Source organism: Sander lucioperca, chromosome 6, assembly GCF_008315115.2.
Source record: "Sander lucioperca isolate FBNREF2018 chromosome 6, SLUC_FBN_1.2, whole genome shotgun sequence".
Taxonomy (NCBI): Eukaryota; Metazoa; Chordata; class Actinopteri; order Perciformes; family Percidae; genus Sander; species Sander lucioperca.
Window position 1 is genome coordinate 840,717 of NC_050178.1, and position 18,542 is coordinate 859,258.

The following is an 18,542-nucleotide window of genomic DNA, read 5'->3' on the forward strand; positions in this document are numbered from 1 at the left end:
TATTCAGTTCCTTAAACTCTGCCTTCATGTAGAGTAAATGTAAATGGATTGCATTTTAGTCTTTACTACTTCTTCTCATTATTTGGAGAAAGTAAGTCATTATTTTGAGATACAAAGTAATTATCTTGAGAAAGTTCCTTATTATAAATACGTGCAAAATCTTTTTTTCATCACATTGGCAGAAATGAGCTTCCTTTCTTTTTAAAGACCTTTTAAGTTTAAGCAAAACAAGTTTATACATAGCCTACAGAAGGCTACATGTTATATTAAAAAATAACATGTTCAAATCAGAAATGTGTTTCCATAGTATAGGCCTACGATCTGAAATCTTAAAATGTCATGTTATTTGTCATATTTAACTATTTTTGCAATCCCACATTTCTTTGCATTTGTATTTAAACGGACAAATTGACTAGGCCTATTATGAATAACAGGGACCAGATCATATTACCATAAGAATTCGAGGCAAACTATAGCTGGTTGCAGTGATATCACATAGTCAGGTTTGTGGACAGCAGAATTTAGAAATATGAACCTGTGTTTGGAGGCCCATCATGTCAAATCCATCAAGGATCAATGCCAGCGGGTAACCGCCTAGCTTCACACCCAGCACCCAGTGTGTTTACCACCACCGAAAACTTCCCCAATTTAAACTAAATAAAACACATTGATGCAGTTATTTCCCTTTTATTCTATCCTCACATGTCTCTGCTTACTGGAACACCACTGTCATATGTAATACACATCACCTTTAGATGTTTTAAAAGACAAAATGTGAGGAAAACTCGCTGCGAGTTGTACAAAACGGCCGTGTATCCGAGAGATTTGAAGTCTCCTGGAATCAAATAAACGAGTCTTCGTCGCCAAACATGAGCTCAGTGTGAAGGGGAGAAAGTCTGCTCACCGCTACAATAACTATTGTGCTTTAAAACGTTTCTCTTCTATGAATTTTATCCCTAAATTGTGAAAGAGAAAGCACAAAGTGTCGCCACATTTTCAGCAGGGCAGCGGAGCGGCTGTGGATTGACTCTCCACGGTTCTCATGAGCTTTATAAGTCCCGCCTCCTGCCTGAGAGTGAACAGCAGACTGTTAACGCGACAGAGAAAGACAGACATGGCAGAAGAAGCTCCAGCAGCTCCAGCAGTTCCCGCGGCGAAAGCCCCGGCCAAAGCTCCCAAGAAGAAGGCAGCTCCCCGGGCAAAGAGTGACGGACCCTCCCTCCCGAAGCTTATCCTTGACGCCGTGACTGAGTCCAAGGACCGTAAAGGCACCTCGCTTCCGGCTATCAAAAAGACGTTGGCCACCAAAGGCATCGACCTGGAGAAGTCCAACAAACGCATCAACACCGCGGTGAAGAAGCTGGTGACCGACGGAAAGCTGGTCCAGAATAAAGGGATCGGGGCTTCCGGATCCTTCAAGCTCCCCAAGCCTCAGCCTAAAGCCGCCAAAACGGCCAAGAAAGCTCCCGTTAAAGTGAAGAAACCCGCTGCCAAGTCCCCGCAGAAGAAAACAGCGGCTAAGAAAACAGCAGTAAAGAAGACGGCAGCTAAGAAAACCGCCGTTAAGAAACCAGCAGCCAAGAAACCAGCAGCCAAGAAGTCTCCTGTGAAGAAAGCTGCCAAAAAGCCAGCAGTCAAATCTACTCCCAAGAAGGCTGCCCCGAAAAAGGTCGCCAAGAAGAAGACCCCTGTGAAGAAAGCTCCGGCAAAGAAAGCTGCAGCGAAGAAGACCAAGAAGTAAAGTGGCTCTTTAATCTGCACTCAGTGCTCCAAAAGGCTCTTTTAAGAGCCACCACACATTCACCAAAGAGCTGTTAATTCCTACATTATCCTGTCTGTTTTCGTTGTTTGTTTTTCTTCTGTGTTATTTATTCAATCAAAACATTTCTACATGAAATATGCTGGTAAAGTTTAATTTGTTTGCAATTAAACTAATGTGCTATATTTTCAAAGAACAAACCCAATCTGAATATAATTTCCAACACTAGTCCTTCGGTGCTTTGTCCTCTGAACGACACAGGATGGCGCTAACACACAAAAAGTGAGTAACACTACTTCTGAATTTAGCCACAGATTCAAAGAAGAGATGTTTTTCTAAAACCTTATTTCATTTATATAAATATTTACTTATGAACCCTAACTATTTATATAAAAATGAAATGTGCACAGAGTTTACATTTTAATGCATAGTATATCAAAAGAAGCATGCGATGATCAACACTATTGTTTCATCAACTTCACACTCAATGTATTTTTTTCTGATTGTAAATTAATATATTACAGTCCCATTGAGATTAAGAATCCTGTTTTTCAAGAGAGCCAAGACAAGAAAGGCAAGTTAAATCACAGTTAATATTGTTCAAAATAACAATCAACCCTCTGTTTTATCAAGTTATGAGTAAAGTTACATAACCTGGTCCACTTCAAAACATCGACATCTCAATGCATCTACATGTTTCTGTTTGGATTTGAAATAATTTAGCTGAATTAATGAAAGAATATTAATTCATTCTGTACTATAACTTCCATAGTGTGGATAAACTATAGTAACCAGGTGTGTTTTGACGAATAACTATTTTATTAACAACCGTTTTCAACGTCCACCTAGACAACTTGTGTTCTGACATATTGTTGTAAACAGGGATGGGTTACATGTAATCCGCATAATGTAGTCAGATTACAAATAAATTAACTATAATCATCCCAGATTACACGTGAAAAAGTGTAATAAAATGATACATTGATAAGGATTACTTGACAATGTAATATCTTATAAATTCTACAGATTTCTCTAAATCTTAACCTGAAAGTGACTTGTAATGCTTAGTAAAATGTGCGAGAATTCATGTTTCTTTTTTTCAAATTCAATCACGACAAACAGCAGGAAAAATAAACCACAGATGAAAGTAATTAAGTAAAAAATATTGACATAACCTAAGCTTTAGCCTACTGTTTCAACCCTTATATTTCTAACATTGATGCGACAGCAGCCGTTATCGAGCTGCTGTGTGAGTTTTACTTTGTCCAATAGTTACTCAGCTACAACCCGCGTGTCTCCCGGTCTGGACCAATCAGAGCTGCCCTGGCTCCGGCAGTTCCTTTATAAAGCCGCTGTTCACTCCGAGCAGTATTCATTCTTGAGCTGTAACCACGGAGAAGACTGAGAAACTAAAATGGCAAGAACCAAGCAGACCGCTCGTAAATCTACCGGAGGCAAAGCCCCCAGGAAGCAGCTGGCCACCAAGGCTGCCCGTAAGAGCGCCCCGGCAACCGGCGGCGTGAAGAAGCCTCACCGTTACAGGCCCGGTACCGTGGCTCTGAGAGAGATCCGTCGCTACCAGAAATCCACCGAGCTGCTGATCCGCAAGCTGCCCTTCCAGCGTCTGGTCAGAGAAATCGCTCAGGACTTCAAGACCGACCTGCGCTTCCAGAGCTCCGCCGTCATGGCTCTGCAGGAGGCCAGTGAGGCTTACCTGGTCGGTCTGTTCGAGGACACAAACCTGTGCGCCATCCACGCCAAGAGGGTCACCATAATGCCCAAAGACATCCAGCTGGCCCGCCGCATCCGCGGAGAGAGGGCTTAAACCCAACACAGACCAACCTACAGTCACACAACGGCTCTTTTAAGAGCCACATACAAGCACTAATGGAGCAACAGTCCTGAAACGACAGTGGTATACGTCATATTGTATATGATAAACTTATGGTTATTGTCTATGTACTGCAGACACTAACCCTAACAATAACTTGGTTTATTGTTACACTATGTAGATGTGTATTGCTTATCCGCTGAGGCTTCATGAAGGCAACTAAATAGACCTAAATGTATTAATGTGTCCACCGGTTATACAAGTGGGAATGCTACCGAGAGGCTCTATAAACGCTGATTATAAGACAATACTTTTATATATGGTGAAATACCACTCGGGCATATGCAGTGGGCTATACGTTTGCATTAGTTGTATGACTAGGTTTGCTATGATAACTGCCTGTGCAAAAGCATCCCGTTGGATTTCATGCATTACCGTTACCCGCTTAAATGTTGCAAAAATGTGCTCTATGCGTACAAACGGATGATTAATAAAACCTGGTCCACAATAATATACGGAATGTTAAATGGGCTCTTGAGGCTTTTTCCTTAAAGTGGGATATTTATACAGTAACTTGTACATGATTCAGGATTCAAGACATTTGTCAAATGTCACCTACAAATCGATGTTGCAAGAAACACAATGTGAACGACATTTATGATAGTAAGCCTAAAAAAAGGATTCGTCTTTAGTTGGATGTGTGTGGCTCTTAAAAGAGCCGTTATTGGTTTAGTTGAAGCCGGTTCCGGGTATTTACTTCTTGGCGGGCTTCTCTGTCTTCTTGGGCAGCAGGACGGCCTGGATGTTGGGCAGCACTCCGCCCTGAGCGATGGTCACTCCGCCTAGCAGTTTGTTGAGCTCCTCGTCGTTGCGGACAGCCAGCTGCAGGTGACGGGGGATAATACGGGTTTTCTTGTTGTCGCGGGCAGCGTTTCCAGCCAGCTCCAGAATCTCAGCCGTCAGATACTCCAACACAGCCGCCAGGTAGACGGGTGCACCGGCTCCCACACGCTGAGCGTAGTTTCCTTTGCGGAGCAGCCTGTGAACACGGCCGACTGGAAACTGGAGCCCTGCACGGGAGGAGCGGGTCTTTGCCTTCGCTCTGGCTTTTCCTCCGGTTTTTCCCCTTCCAGACATTATTATTATTATTTATTTATTTATTTATTTATTTATTTTTTTTTTGTGCTTCTTGTATCTTCGAGTATGCGAGAAAAAAGTACAATAACGTTGCCCAAACCGGCCTTATATATCTACCTAGCTGCTTCGTGATTGGTCCGAGTGAGCGTAAGCATGATCGTCCAATCAGAGAAGAGATCAGTCAAGTTGCTGTATTCACAACAAGACTCGTTTAAACTGCACAGCGTTTCAAAATAAAGCGTGACAGATTAAACCGGATGTTCACTTATTATCCCACCATATTGTTATTGTTCCGTTTCTTATTCTGTAATTTGCCTTTGTAGTTTGTTTTTTGTTAAAGCACGTTCAAGGGTTAGACACAATTATGTAAACACAAACACACATAAACATATAAACGTTACATTTCCATTTACACTAGCCTGGCCTCCTGTATCCCTCCACAGAGTGCTTGTTTCGGTCAGACTTTCAGCTTAATGGAATAAACAAATACAAGAAATAAAAAAAAAAAACAATGTGTTAAAGTCCAAAGAAACAAGTCTCAATGTAAAACTTGCAACTAACAGAAAACATACATAATAAATAGTTTTAGTGTTGACATTTGATTTATTGTTATATTTTATCTCTGTATTTTGTATTTTCCCTATAATTTCTTCCATATGTAGCCTATTAGTCTAGGGGTCCTTGACGTGAATAAGTTTGGGAACCTAAACAATCACAGGCAGCAAAACTTAGCCTAATTTTTAAATGCCAGGGTGAATTTAGAAAAACTAGGAAATTATAAATTGCACTGTATGTACATTACACATCTGAGTATAAACAAAAAAAAAAATTATAATAAAAAACAAATTCTTTTTTAAAATCAATTTTATAGCTTCACGTTAGAGTTTGCGAACTTGTCTGTTAGTGACAGAGGGTAAACATTTACAGGTTCAAAGAAACAGGTTTAATATCCTGTGTCGCTGTCGTCAATGCTATGCACCTGTAACCCAGTCAAGGTCTCATTATCATTTCATTTGATTCTGGTAGTCCATAAAGGAGTTTTCATTGTTTTTTCATATGTTCAATATTTTGCATTTATACTCTGTTATAATAAATACATATATTCATTGTTATCCAGTGAAATTACTGATTTAGCAGGGGTGGGGGGGTTAACCTTTATGCAAGGCACTGTATCCATGTCAGATTCTCATTAGGGGCTGAGCCTAGAATCGCCCATGGTTTAAACCCTAGAGGTTGCTGTCATCTAAGCAAATTTAACACTACATTTTATTCTTAAGTGTCAGCGTCTTGCTCAGGGACACTTTGACATGTGGCTGGATGAGCCTGGGATTGAACAATGTTGTTCCTTTGAAAAAAAAAAACATCATTTAGCCTACCCTCTCAGAACACCGGAGTTGCTCATTGGTTAGTTAGTTTGTGTCATTGTGGGACTTGAATGAAACCCAACTGTCCGTTTAAAACACCAGAGTCACACAATAGCACTAACTAACTAACAGATGGAGGCAGCGGTAGAGCAGCAACTCCCTCGTTCTGCAAGGTAAAATGTTTTTGTCAAAGGAGTCTGGTGGCTTTGAAGAGAGAGATAACGACTTCAGTTTCCCCACTGGGAAAAAGAAATGTACATTATCAGAAAATTCAGATTTGGGTGATTCTCCAACTACAGGCACTTTTGTGTCCTTGGCCTTTTTTTTGTAAATAAATAAACAAACAAATGCACAATACATTGTCATTATGAAGTTCATGCTCCAACATCCTAGTTACCACCAAATCTTGAGTGAAATTTCCATAAGCTCACAGTGCCAAAAGTGCTCCTAGTTGGACAATCACCCTTTTACCAAATTTGTTTAGGCTAATATGAAGTAATCAACAGAACAGCAAAGAAGCCCAGGGCATTTACTCGATAGTTTTTGAGGCATCACTAACCTATAGCCTATACTACACACAGTAGCAGTGAAAGCGATGTGTAATGAGTTGGGTTATTCAGCGATGAGTGTAAGACAATCACAAAGCACAGGGTCAGATAGGTCTGAAGCAAGTGTAGTAAGCTTACAGACTGATCCATGGCACTGTAACTTGCAAGTGTCCGAGTACCTTGAGTAATTAAAAGGTAGCCTAAATTTCAGATTTTAATTGTATGACCGGAAACAGTGATTTAGATCTAACGAAGGATAAATCTAAGTCACATCAGGAAATATTTCTCTAGATGTATTGTGTGTGGCTCTTAAAAGAGCCGTTGTGTTGTAGTTTCTCCGGATCAGGTTTAACCTCCGAAGCCGTACAGAGTGCGGCCCTGCCTCTTCAGAGCGTACACCACATCCATGGCGGTCACCGTCTTCCTCTTAGCGTGCTCGGTGTAGGTGACGGCATCACGGATCACGTTCTCCAGGAACACCTTCAGCACACCGCGGGTCTCCTCGTAGATCAAACCGGAGATACGCTTCACTCCACCGCGGCGAGCCAGACGGCGGATGGCGGGTTTGGTGATGCCCTGGATGTTATCACGGAGAACTTTACGGTGACGCTTAGCGCCTCCTTTACCGAGTCCTTTACCACCCTTGCCCCTTCCAGACATGTTCAGTTCAGCCGATGTTGGATCGTTAGAAACGAATGAGTTCAACTTCACCAGACCGGCTGTATTTACATCTTATCTGCGGACGTAAGAGAGGACAGATGGCGCCAACTTCGGTGGGCGAAGCCAAACCCAGCAGCCCTTCCCACATTATTTTTCAAAACTTAACGTTTTTCTTTCCTTTTGATGATTATGTATCCATGTATTTGTTTTATCCTTCTCCCTGCCTCTATAGTAGTTTTATACTTCTGAGGTTCAGAGTGAAGGTTAACAGCCTCATATACCTGACCTTTGTTTAACATTTATTATAATAATAATAAGTCCTTTCTTTTCAAGGAATGAGTGGGCCTAAATTATGATAACTCATGGCTAACAAATAAGTTTCTTTGTGAAACATCTCCTTCCTGTCAGGTCATCTTTCTCTGTAAATAAAGTCCTGATAAAAACAGTTTGATTTGTTTCAGGTATTTTCTATAATCAAGCTTTATTGTTCTTGACTTTAGTTCACAGCTACCTGACTTTTCCAGTCTAGTTTCAGGATAAAGACTTTACATCACCCTTAGAATACAATCAGTTTAAAAATGTGTTATTGTTTTACATAATCACACAGAGGTTCATAATGTAATGTGTTACATTGTTGAACACAAGATGGCAGCAGGAGATAACATCATGGTTAGCTGGGAGGGAATCATTACCAAATGTAAGAAATCACAGAGAGGTACTCTAACTATATATGATGGAGACTGATCAGAAACATCAGGGGAACAGATTTGAAATGATAAAAACATAATAGCCTATATACTGAACAGTTAGAGTCAGAAGCTCACATAAGGAACATATAGGTCAATGGAAGATTTATTTATTTGTAAAAAAGAAGAAAAAAAAGAAGTAAATTGCTGCAAATAGAAATGTCTGACTGCAACTGTATATCTATCTATCTATCTATCTATCTATCTATCTGAGCAGTTTAACCCATTTTTGTCACTAAGTATATCTCATCCATCATGTTATCCTTTTGTGTGTGCTGATTGCACATTTACACGTCATCAGTCCCAGTCAGATTCAAGCTGTACCATCATTTCCATCTTTGTAGCACAACGTTATCATCTCTAAAGGACAATATTTCCCATCTCTGTAGCCGCAACGTTTCCATCTCTATAGCACAGCAAGGGCATCATTTAATTTCGCAGCCCCCACAAACTATTCACAGCAAGATAGCTTATCTAACGACTTGAACCAACAAGAGTTGTTGGGTCCATCAAAGGAGGACTCTTTCTTTAATGGCTTCAGGGGTGCCTGTTCAGTCTGTTTTTCTTCAAGCATGCTGTTATTGTGTCTCAGAGATTTAGCAGTTGTGTGCAAATAACATGTCTTGTTCTACATCCAGAATTTGACTTACTGGAAAAGAGCCAAGAGATGAAAGTAAATGTAGGAGACACTATCATATTAGAAAACAGTGAACTATTTAGGATGTACATTATAACAATTATCAGGCGAGGCCATGGCTTTGAAAGGCCTCACTAAAAAAAAAAAAATCTTTGTCTGTGTGATCATAAGAACTACTAACTATTTTATATTTAACATATTCCTCAGCAGAGGAGCTGTTCAAAGCGAGCAGCTCTGATAGGAAGTCTGGCTAAACTCGAGAAACCGCAGCGGTCAAGAAAGCAGCCAAGAGCCCCAAAAAGGCGACCAAGAGCCCCAAGAAAGTGGTGAAAAAGGCCCCTGCAGCCAAGAAAGCCCCCGCGAAGAAGGCTGCCAAGCCCAAAGTGAAGAAGGCAGCACCCAAGAAGAAGTGAGCTGTAGTCCGTCTCATCAACAAACGGCTCTTTTAAGAGCCACCACATCATCCTCAAAGAGCATTGTCCTTTTTAATCTTATTCTGTCATTAACAGCAAACGTTGGGATCACATTTTATGCAATTATTTACAATAGTAAATGTCACAGATAGCTAAATAAATACATCTCAAAGAAAAGCCAGTCACATGTTATTAGTTAAATAATATTTTGATAAATGCTGTCAGGAATTGATGACCTTTTATTGTACCTGTATAAATTACTGTAGGTGGAATACTGGACTTGTCACTCGGTCTTCACTTTGCGACAAATAAGTTCTTATAATCCTTATCTGTTATATAAATATCAGTATTGTTTTAAACCCAGTGGAGCATCAACTTCTCTGGAAACTCAGAATGAACAATCAAATCTATTGTATTCACTGCCAAACATGTTCATTATTAACATTATTAATATAAAGAGAATCCAGTAAGGAACACAAATCTTGTGAAAATATACAACTCAAATTGTATCTTTTAATGTGGAACAATTCTACAACATGTTTTCAGTTTGTCACATTTTGAGTTAAGATTTATAGGCAAATGGCAAATGTATCTAAGTGAAATATCAAGACTTATATTGTCAAACTAATTTATCATGAATGTGTTTAAATTCATGATTAATGTGAAACAGTTCTTTAATACAAAGATATTAAAAATGTACTTGATCTTTCATGACCTATAGGCCTACCTTATTCCCATTTTATTTGTGCAAACAATAGTTTTACAAACAATAATAATGTCACCCCATGTTACCCAAATACATTCTGCTTATTTTATTTATCCTCATTTGTTTTAAATAGTCTGATTAAGGTGATTGATATAGTTAGTCATTATTAGGAAAACCGTTTTAGATGAAGTGGGTGGCTCTTAAAAGAGCCGTTGGGTTGTTGGTCTCCGAGCAAGTTTACTTGGAGCTGGTGTACTTGGTGACGGCCTTGGTGCCCTCAGACACGGCGTGCTTGGCCAGCTCCCCGGGCAGCAGCAGCCTCACGGCGGTCTGAATCTCCCTGGAAGTGATGGTGGAGCGCTTGTTGTAGTGAGCCAGGCGGGAGGCCTCACCGGCGATGCGTTCGAAGATATCGCTCACAAACGAGTTCATGATGCCCATAGCCTTGGAAGAGATGCCGGTGTCGGGGTGGACTTGTTTCAGCACCTTGTACACGTAGATGGCGTAGCTCTCCTTCCTACTCTTTCTCCTCTTCTTGCCGGTCTTGCTGACAGCCTTAGAGACGGCTTTCTTGGAGCCCTTCTTGGGCGCTTTGACGCTGGGCTCTGGCATGTTTAGTTCTGAGAGTTTTACTAACCGAATGTGGTAACGTACCACCGAACGTTCCTTTTGTATCCATTCGATGCAAATATGACTGTGCTGTTGCTCGCACAGGATTGGTTGTCTCCTGAGCGCGGGACTGAGCATGCTCTGAATAAGTAGCCGTTCCTTTTAACAGATATTTATTTACTTAAGAGATCAAAGAAAAGTGATGTCTTGTGATTAGGATTGACTGCATGAAGAGAAAGTGCTCGATGTGTTCATAAGAAATATCACTACACGATTAACAGATGTAAATTATACATTATAGATACATATCTTAAAAGCACTAGACTACAAGCTGGCTTTTTAATAACTAAACATGTCTTCAACATATATTTATAACATCTTTCATAGGTTTTGGTAACTGATTAAAAGTTAGCTAAAACTCTCAAAAACATATCAAGAAATTGTTGATTTTTAAGATATGAAGATGTAAGTACACTTGTTAATAACTTTTGTAAAAATGTATGCTAGTGGTAATGAGACGTTACTTTTGTTAAAGAATGTGTTAAACATAAATTATACCCTCTTTTATAGAAAGTTATGGTAACTGATAAAAAGTGATATTAAAATGGTTGGTGAGGATATGTAAAGATTAAAATTAGCTGTACCATTACACATCCTGCCATGACTCTCATGGGGATATGATTCTAAACAAACAAACAAAAAAAACGCCAGTCCAGATCCAGAATTTAAAATACTTTAGTCATTTTTATCAACATTTACATCACTTACATTTACACCTTTTAAAATGATACGGGAACTAAATTTAGGTGCTCAGTAAACTAAGTCCAGTTGACACTCCCTTAAGGCGTCAAGCCACTAACTGTGTTTATTGAGTTCTGATCTTTTTCTCAAGTACAAGTAGTAATACTATTGTAGGCGTACTGTTACAAGATAAAATCCTCCACAAACTACAAAAGTATAGGCTACCCAAAGTGGCAAAGTTAAAGGTATGCCTAGTAATTATGCAGAATGAAACATTTCAGAATATAAACTACTGTATTATAGCCTTGATTATATTATTGATAGATTGTGTTCATCACTCCGGTACAGATAGCTCATTTATATTACCTACCGGGTAGTTTGTGAATTTCACTTTAACTCAAAGTTAAATTATTTTAATCGGATAAAAATCACTGTTGATTATATTTGGTGTTATTATGGTAATATACTATAATGTTGTTTTTTTTCCCCCCAATCAGACATTAGGAAGAACAGAGCTCTTTATCAGGAAAGTGTGTGGCTCTTAAAAGAGCCTTTTTGGGTCTGATTTCCAGCAGTCAGCGAGTCTCCACTTTTACTTTTTGGCGGGCTTCTCGGTCTTCTTGGGCAGCAGGACGGCCTGGATGTTGGGCAGCACTCCGCCCTGAGCGATGGTCACTCCACCCAGCAGCTTGTTGAGCTCCTCGTCGTTGCGGACAGCCAGCTGCAGGTGACGGGGGATGATACGGGTCTTCTTGTTGTCGCGGGCAGCGTTTCCAGCCAGCTCCAGGATTTCAGCGGTCAGATACTCCAGCACAGCCGCCAGATAGACGGGGGCGCCGGCTCCCACACGCTGAGCGTAGTTTCCTTTGCGGAGCAGCCTGTGAACACGGCCGACTGGGAACTGGAGCCCGGCACGGGAGGAGCGGGTCTTTGCCTTAGCTCTGGCTTTTCCTCCGGTTTTTCCTCGGCCACTCATTTTCAGATACTCTCTACAGTCACGACTCAGAGAAATGTTTTACCAACAGCTGAAACCCTCCCTTTTATGTCCGCGGAGCGCGGGAGCCGGTCATTTCCAGCCAGACCAACCAGAAAAGAGGCTTCCAGCAGAGGGCGGCCAGCTCTCACATTTTTGGCGGACTTTTTTGAATGGATTGTCCGCCAATAAGCGACGGAGATTCGGGCGGTGGGTCGCTCCTTGAGGCGGTGCTAAACTCCAGAGGAGCCCATCACCAATCAGGAGCCGCCGAGCCGGAGGTCTTAAGCAGCGACACCATATCGTACATCCGGTCCCACACTTTAAGAGCCGGGTGTCTCTTCATTACAATTTATATTTCTCCTGATCGCAGAAAGAAAAAGCCATGGCAAGAACCAAGCAGACCGCTCGTAAGTCCACTGGAGGCAAAGCCCCCAGGAAGCAGCTGGCCACCAAGGCTGCCCGTAAGAGCGCCCCGGCCACCGGCGGCGTGAAGAAACCTCACCGTTACAGGCCCGGTACCGTGGCTTTGAGAGAGATCCGTCGCTACCAGAAATCCACCGAGCTGCTGATCCGCAAGCTGCCCTTCCAGCGTCTGGTCAGAGAAATCGCTCAGGACTTCAAGACCGACTTGCGCTTCCAGAGCTCCGCCGTCATGGCTCTGCAGGAGGCCAGTGAGGCTTACCTGGTCGGCCTGTTCGAGGACACCAACCTGTGCGCCATCCACGCCAAGAGGGTCACCATCATGCCCAAAGACATCCAGCTGGCCCGCCGCATCCGCGGAGAGAGAGCTTAAACTGTTTGCTGCTGCTCCACACACCACAAAGGCTCTTTTAAGAGCCACCAAATCATCTTCAAAGAGTATTTCCTTTTTATTCGTATTCTGTCTTTAAAATAAAACGCACAATCTGTACGAAATATTGACACTTGTGAGCTACATTGAAGTCACGGAACACCAAAACTTGTAGAAAACATCTGAACTTGTAGGCTGTAAACATTTTCACTCTGATAATATTTACATACCGTGATCTGAATGTGAAGTCAAAACATAGACAAAGATATGTAGAGTGATATTTACAGACTACATATTTAAATAGTCCTTCCTCACTCATTTAAAGGGCTCATTCCTCTACTGACAACACGTCTCACATCAATAACTGATCAATAGTATTTACAGTAAACTGCTCTTGCAAAGTTTAATCTATACACTTACAAACCTTTCATAGCTTAGGCTATTTAAAACAATATTTGCTACCTAGCAAAAGAGAACACTGAAGAAAGCGACGTTAAAAGTATCAAGGTAAATATAGTGCAAAGTGCTTGTAGACTTAATGTGATCCCTTGAAAAAAAATCTGTACTTTATATAAAATATTCACACACAAGCTAGATTTGAAGTCAGGACACGTCTGCTTGTAGGAAAAATCAGAACTTGCATGTTGAAATTTTACTCAGAAAATATTCACACAGCCGTGTTGTGATGTCACATGTTTACAAATGTGTAGATTGATATTTACATAAACACAATGACAGCATATTTAAAGTGAAAAAAATGTTTAATGAACTAAAAATTAGCTGTACCACTTATGTCTTTTAAAGGGTTTCTGACCATCCAAATTCAATCCAAAGTTACATAGGAGTCAGAGCATAGTTGGATGTGTATTGTATTAGTAGGCTATATATGCAATTTAATTCAGCACAATGTGGGAAAATACTCCAACATATAACATCATATTATGATTAAAGACAGTTATGGTGAAATATTCATAAAATTAAATGAATAGGAATTGAACATAAACAGTTGATTCCTGTTCAGTGGAACACTTTGATCAGTAGAGGGCGATAAAGCATCAGCAGAAAAGTCCTGCTGAGATCCTCTCCTCACAACACACAACATTTAAGGACACTTACAGGTGAGGTTGATAGCCCCATGAAACTTCCCCAGTTGAATTAGGACAATTCTTTTTTTGTATTCCAAGTTTTCTAAAAATGTTGTTTTTTTAAATATGCAAATGAGGCATTATCTAATGCTAACTTTGGGTGAATTTAGAAGAACTCTACAAACACAAGTAGACAAAGTGTAAAATAAACAGTTAAATGTGTATTTGGGATGTTTTCTTTTCCATCAGTCTGAAAGATGTTTTTGCCTGTAGTGGCTGGCCTTAAAAAGACCTCCAGACTGCAGTTTACCTGCTGAAATTTAAGATTTTAAACTAAAGTCAAGCCATCGCTTATCATCGTTTATTTGCTGACTGCGTGAGACGCCACAGCGGCATCAGAACAGAAGAAACTGTCAGACGACGACTCCATGAAGACACCAGAGATTGCAGAAGTTTACTCCATGCAGAGTGGAACACACATGTTGCATTACCTTAATCATGTATGTGTCATTGATTATTTTACCTCTGAACAATAGAGCTGTTTGGAGCAGTTTGTGAACAGTGTTTTCTGTTGGCGATGGTAAGTTCCTTTGGGGTGGACTTTGGGCTTTTTCACTTTGTAAACATGCACAAAAAATATATATAACCCAATACAGGAAAGGGGAAAAGCAAAAAAGCATAGCCTAATATGAGCACTTTAAAACATGATACACGTAATTACAACCAGGGTTCAAAATTAACTTTTTCGTCCACCAGCCAAATGGCTAGTGAATGTTCAAATTTAACCAGCCACTCAAAAGATTACCATTGTTTTTTGGCTGGTGAGTGAAGCAAATCTACCAGCCAATTGCATATTTTACCAGCATTTGGCTGGTAAATGGTGCTAATTTTGAACCCTGATTACAACATGAACACAATGTGTATTGAATAAACATGAAATCTTGAAATATAATTGACAGTGAATCTTGTTAAACTTACAGAAAGAAATGTGACGGTGTGTGGGACGTGTATATGATCTGGATCCCACAGTGTGATTAGTGAGGTTACATTTATCTGGTTTCTTGATTATAATTGACTACATTACAGACATTACAAGACTAAACTTATCAAAACAATATTTATAAAGTATTTACACTGAGAGTGTACTTTTCCTCCTACATTGGTCTTCATTTCTACACACACACAAGTCAAAACAATAAAACATAAACAATAATGCAAAATGAAACATATCAATAAAAAAGAATAAACAAAGATCAGAAACTAAATTTGAAAATTAAACCATGTAAACCTACCGGGTCCGATTTTTCCCGTAAAGTCACAGTATGATTTGCGGCAGGTAGACGGCGCTACAGAGCACACATTCTGAAGGGTCACAGATTCCTTTGTGACACCAGAAAAGCCTGTGTTAGCGTATCCAGCCAGGTAAAAGGTAACGTAGTAATTTCTTTACATAGGCCTAATTCTATTTTAAATTTATTCTAGGAGTAATCTGTTATAAATTATATATAATTAAAAGCTAAAAGGGAAAACTGAAACTGAACATGCTTACACACATGCTGCGCAGACTCCAACTTGCAGATCCATCCCGCCGAACTACGTAGATTCCGCATCACCATCAGGTGAATGGATGAGCGTTGTTGCAGAGGACACTAACCTGAGCGCTGTAGCCAGAATGTCTACCGCACGTGCATCCCGTGCTACAAGTGCAGTGAGGGAGGACCTCAAGACATTCTTTCAGACACAGCAAGAACTTGTTCCCTGGCAGGAAACAGTCATCCGGAGAGGTTGCCTGAACTGATCCGATCTTGTGTTGTCTGTAATACTGTTCTAATAAAAGTTAGTTATACCAATACTGGTACCCTTGTGTCATTAATTTCTTACACATCATTATTTTTTTATATAAGTTAAGATTTAGTTATTGATCCTACATAATCACAATAGGCTCAACTCGATTATAATACTGAGGTGAACCGTTTCAATACTGTGGCCTATATTTTTCAGTTATCACATGAATAGTATCCTCCGGTGCACCAGGATGTCTCTCATTATACAGTATTAGCACCTGTACCCAAGTCAGCCATCAACATTCCAGAGTGTATGGCAGCAGTTATCATATGAATAGTGTCCTCATGTGCATCTGGCTGTCTATTATTCTACATCACTGGCACACATTAGCACCTGTACCCAGGTCAGCCATCAACATTCCAGAGTGTATGGCATATCTTTAAGAGTGTATGACTGTAAGTATCTAGCTTAAAAACTTAATAATTATCTGTTTTTATAACTTAATGCCGTTTTGAGCATTATGTCACGCTAGTTTTTCAGCCACGTCATTTCACTCGTCTTTGACCACAAAAAGAGAAGACTGCGCTTACGTAAAACCACGGTTTATTAACGAAAAGATAAACCATAAGACGCCTATAACATGACAATATAATAATGACTTTAAAATATGCACAATTAAGTTGAAAATATAAAGAAAGAATGCTTATAAGATGTGCTAAATGATAGGACTATAAAAGGTATAGCCTTAGCAATAAGGTGCATTAAAATGTGCAAGGGGTGGTGGGGTCGACCGGCACGGTGAGGAGGACCTCATCGATTCGGTGGAATCTGTGGCGCAGGCTTCCGACTCTGATGGACCGCACAGTGTCAGAGATGCTGGGCCGCACAGCTGTGAAGCCTCGGCCGCTGGGCTGTACGTCTGGATTGATGTAAAAACAACAAAGTTAATATATAGGCCACGTCAAATTCAACAATCAGGTTTAACAAACCTTAATTTAAACGTTAGGCTATTCCAACGTTAGGCTTTAGAAAAATAAGTCCGGCAGGAGCAAAATAATGCAGATTTAACACCAGCTGATCGAATTGCAATCAGCGCGACAGACACCAGTTGGAAAGACAGACACCAGCTGATTGAACCAACAATAATGAAAACAAACATGTTCTGCTAACCTCAACATTTGTTTCTGTCGGCCTGTGTTTCACAAAATTGCTCATCCATGAAAGTTCCTCCAGGATTGGTGCAGGTCTGTGTCCTCCCTTGCTTTTTTTTTTTTTTTATAAAGAGCTTTATTAAAGTTTCACAGTTTACACAGTATAGGCTACATTAAACATACATTATGCTAACAATCAAAAATGAATACAACAATTACAAAGTTTAAATAAGAGTGCAAATCGAGTAAAGTGACTAATGTAAAGAATCATAAAGTGCCTCTAGAGTCTCAAAGTGTCAAAATGTTCCAAGGAAGGAGTTGTTTTTTGTCTAGAGATCTTCTTCTCCTTAGCTCAGTGAGGACTTGTTTGCACACGTCATCGCTATTTATAACAGTCTGTTGTATAACCATACAGCATCTTGTTTTCCATAACTTGATGCATACAATACATATGATTATTTTTAACAATTCCTTGTGTTTCTCAGGTAGAGATTCATCAATAATACAGTACATAATAGATTTATATGAAAGATCAAATTTTATACCATCCACTTTTAGTTTGTCCCAGACTTCTGTTGCTCTGTAACAATCCATTAAAAAGGTGCTGTTGTGTCTCATCCTCGTCGCAGTAAATCATTGGACATTTTTTTGTTTTTATATAGCAACTCCAAGACACAACAGCTCTGACAGCAAGTCTGTTTACGGACATCAGCCATCTCACGTCACGAATGCTCTCAGAAAGGTTTTTATTTTTTTAAAATTTCAGGAACTGAGTTCCTTCGTTGTGCGTTAGGTTTTTATAATTTATATACCCACCATATTTATAATCATTAATTTAAAAAAAAAATCATTTTACTCGGGAGGCCACTCCAGTCAATTTGAAGTTTCTCATAATCATAAATAAAATCACCATAAATCAGGTTGTATTCTGGACCTTGTCTGGTTCTCCCTCTCCTTTTCCTCCACTTGGAGCGCTCACCGACCCAGAGAGCATTCCTGGACATGGCTACTGACACATTTTTAACGAAGGCAATATACAATTTTATACTCACATATACTGCCCCTAACCCCCCATATTCTTTACTTTTATACATGATTTCTCTTTTTGTTACTTCCCTGGTTGTACCCCAAACTAAGTTTACACACTGTTTATTTAATTGCATTATCATTTTGTGAGATGGAGGAAAGATGTTTGCTAAAAACAAGAGTTTGGATAAGATGACAGTTTTGACAATATTCACTCTTGATTTATAATTGGTGTTTTTATTTTCCCATTTTTTAACTTCTTCTTTAACCTCACATAGTTTAGTTTCCCAGTTTTTGTCACTACAATTTTGACTACAAATAGTCAGACCTAAGATTTTAATTTCATCCTTTACTTTAATGTTGATGTTACGTTTCTTACTTTCAGTTCCGATCCAAACTCCCTCAGTTTTATTATGATTTAATTTAGCACCGGAAGCTAATTCATAAAGGTTCAGGTGATTGGTTAAAACATCCATCTCCATCTGGTTTTTAATAACAACTGTGACGTCGTCTGCGTACGCCATGGCAGTTACTTTGGGAGCAAGCCCAACTTGTGTGCCAGATATAAGACTATCTGC

The 18,542-nt window shown here is 39.9% G+C and overlaps 5 protein-coding genes across 5 annotated transcripts; 1 reads left to right on the forward strand and 4 right to left on the reverse strand.

Moving 5' to 3' along the window:
• The first annotated feature begins 1,114 nt into the window (after positions 1 to 1,114).
• On the forward strand, positions 1,115 to 2,116 carry LOC116050262 (histone H1-like). The gene has a single exon (XM_031300243.2). It carries the CDS (start codon positions 1,115 to 1,117, stop codon positions 1,739 to 1,741), a length of 627 nt encoding a protein of 208 aa, XP_031156103.1. The 3' UTR covers positions 1,742 to 2,116.
• Positions 2,117 to 4,265: 2,149 nt separating this feature from the next.
• Positions 4,266 to 4,727, reverse strand: LOC116050274 (histone H2A-like). The gene has a single exon (XM_031300254.1). The coding sequence runs from the start codon at positions 4,725 to 4,727 to the stop codon at positions 4,344 to 4,346; it is 384 nt and encodes a 127-aa protein (XP_031156114.1). The 3' UTR covers positions 4,266 to 4,343.
• Positions 4,728 to 6,931: 2,204 nt separating this feature from the next.
• On the reverse strand, positions 6,932 to 7,332 carry LOC116050284 (histone H4). The gene has a single exon (XM_031300263.2). It carries the CDS (start codon positions 7,297 to 7,299, stop codon positions 6,988 to 6,990), a length of 312 nt encoding a protein of 103 aa, XP_031156123.1. The 5' UTR covers positions 7,300 to 7,332; the 3' UTR covers positions 6,932 to 6,987.
• Positions 7,333 to 9,994: 2,662 nt separating this feature from the next.
• On the reverse strand, positions 9,995 to 10,414 carry LOC116050277 (histone H2B-like). The gene has a single exon (XM_031300257.1). It carries the CDS (start codon positions 10,411 to 10,413, stop codon positions 10,039 to 10,041), a length of 375 nt encoding a protein of 124 aa, XP_031156117.1. The 5' UTR covers position 10,414; the 3' UTR covers positions 9,995 to 10,038.
• A 1,256-nt stretch (positions 10,415 to 11,670) lies between these two features.
• Positions 11,671 to 12,166, reverse strand: LOC116050273 (histone H2A-like). The gene has a single exon (XM_031300253.2). The coding sequence runs from the start codon at positions 12,125 to 12,127 to the stop codon at positions 11,744 to 11,746; it is 384 nt and encodes a 127-aa protein (XP_031156113.1). The 5' UTR covers positions 12,128 to 12,166; the 3' UTR covers positions 11,671 to 11,743.
• Positions 12,167 to 18,542: the final 6,376 nt, after the last annotated feature.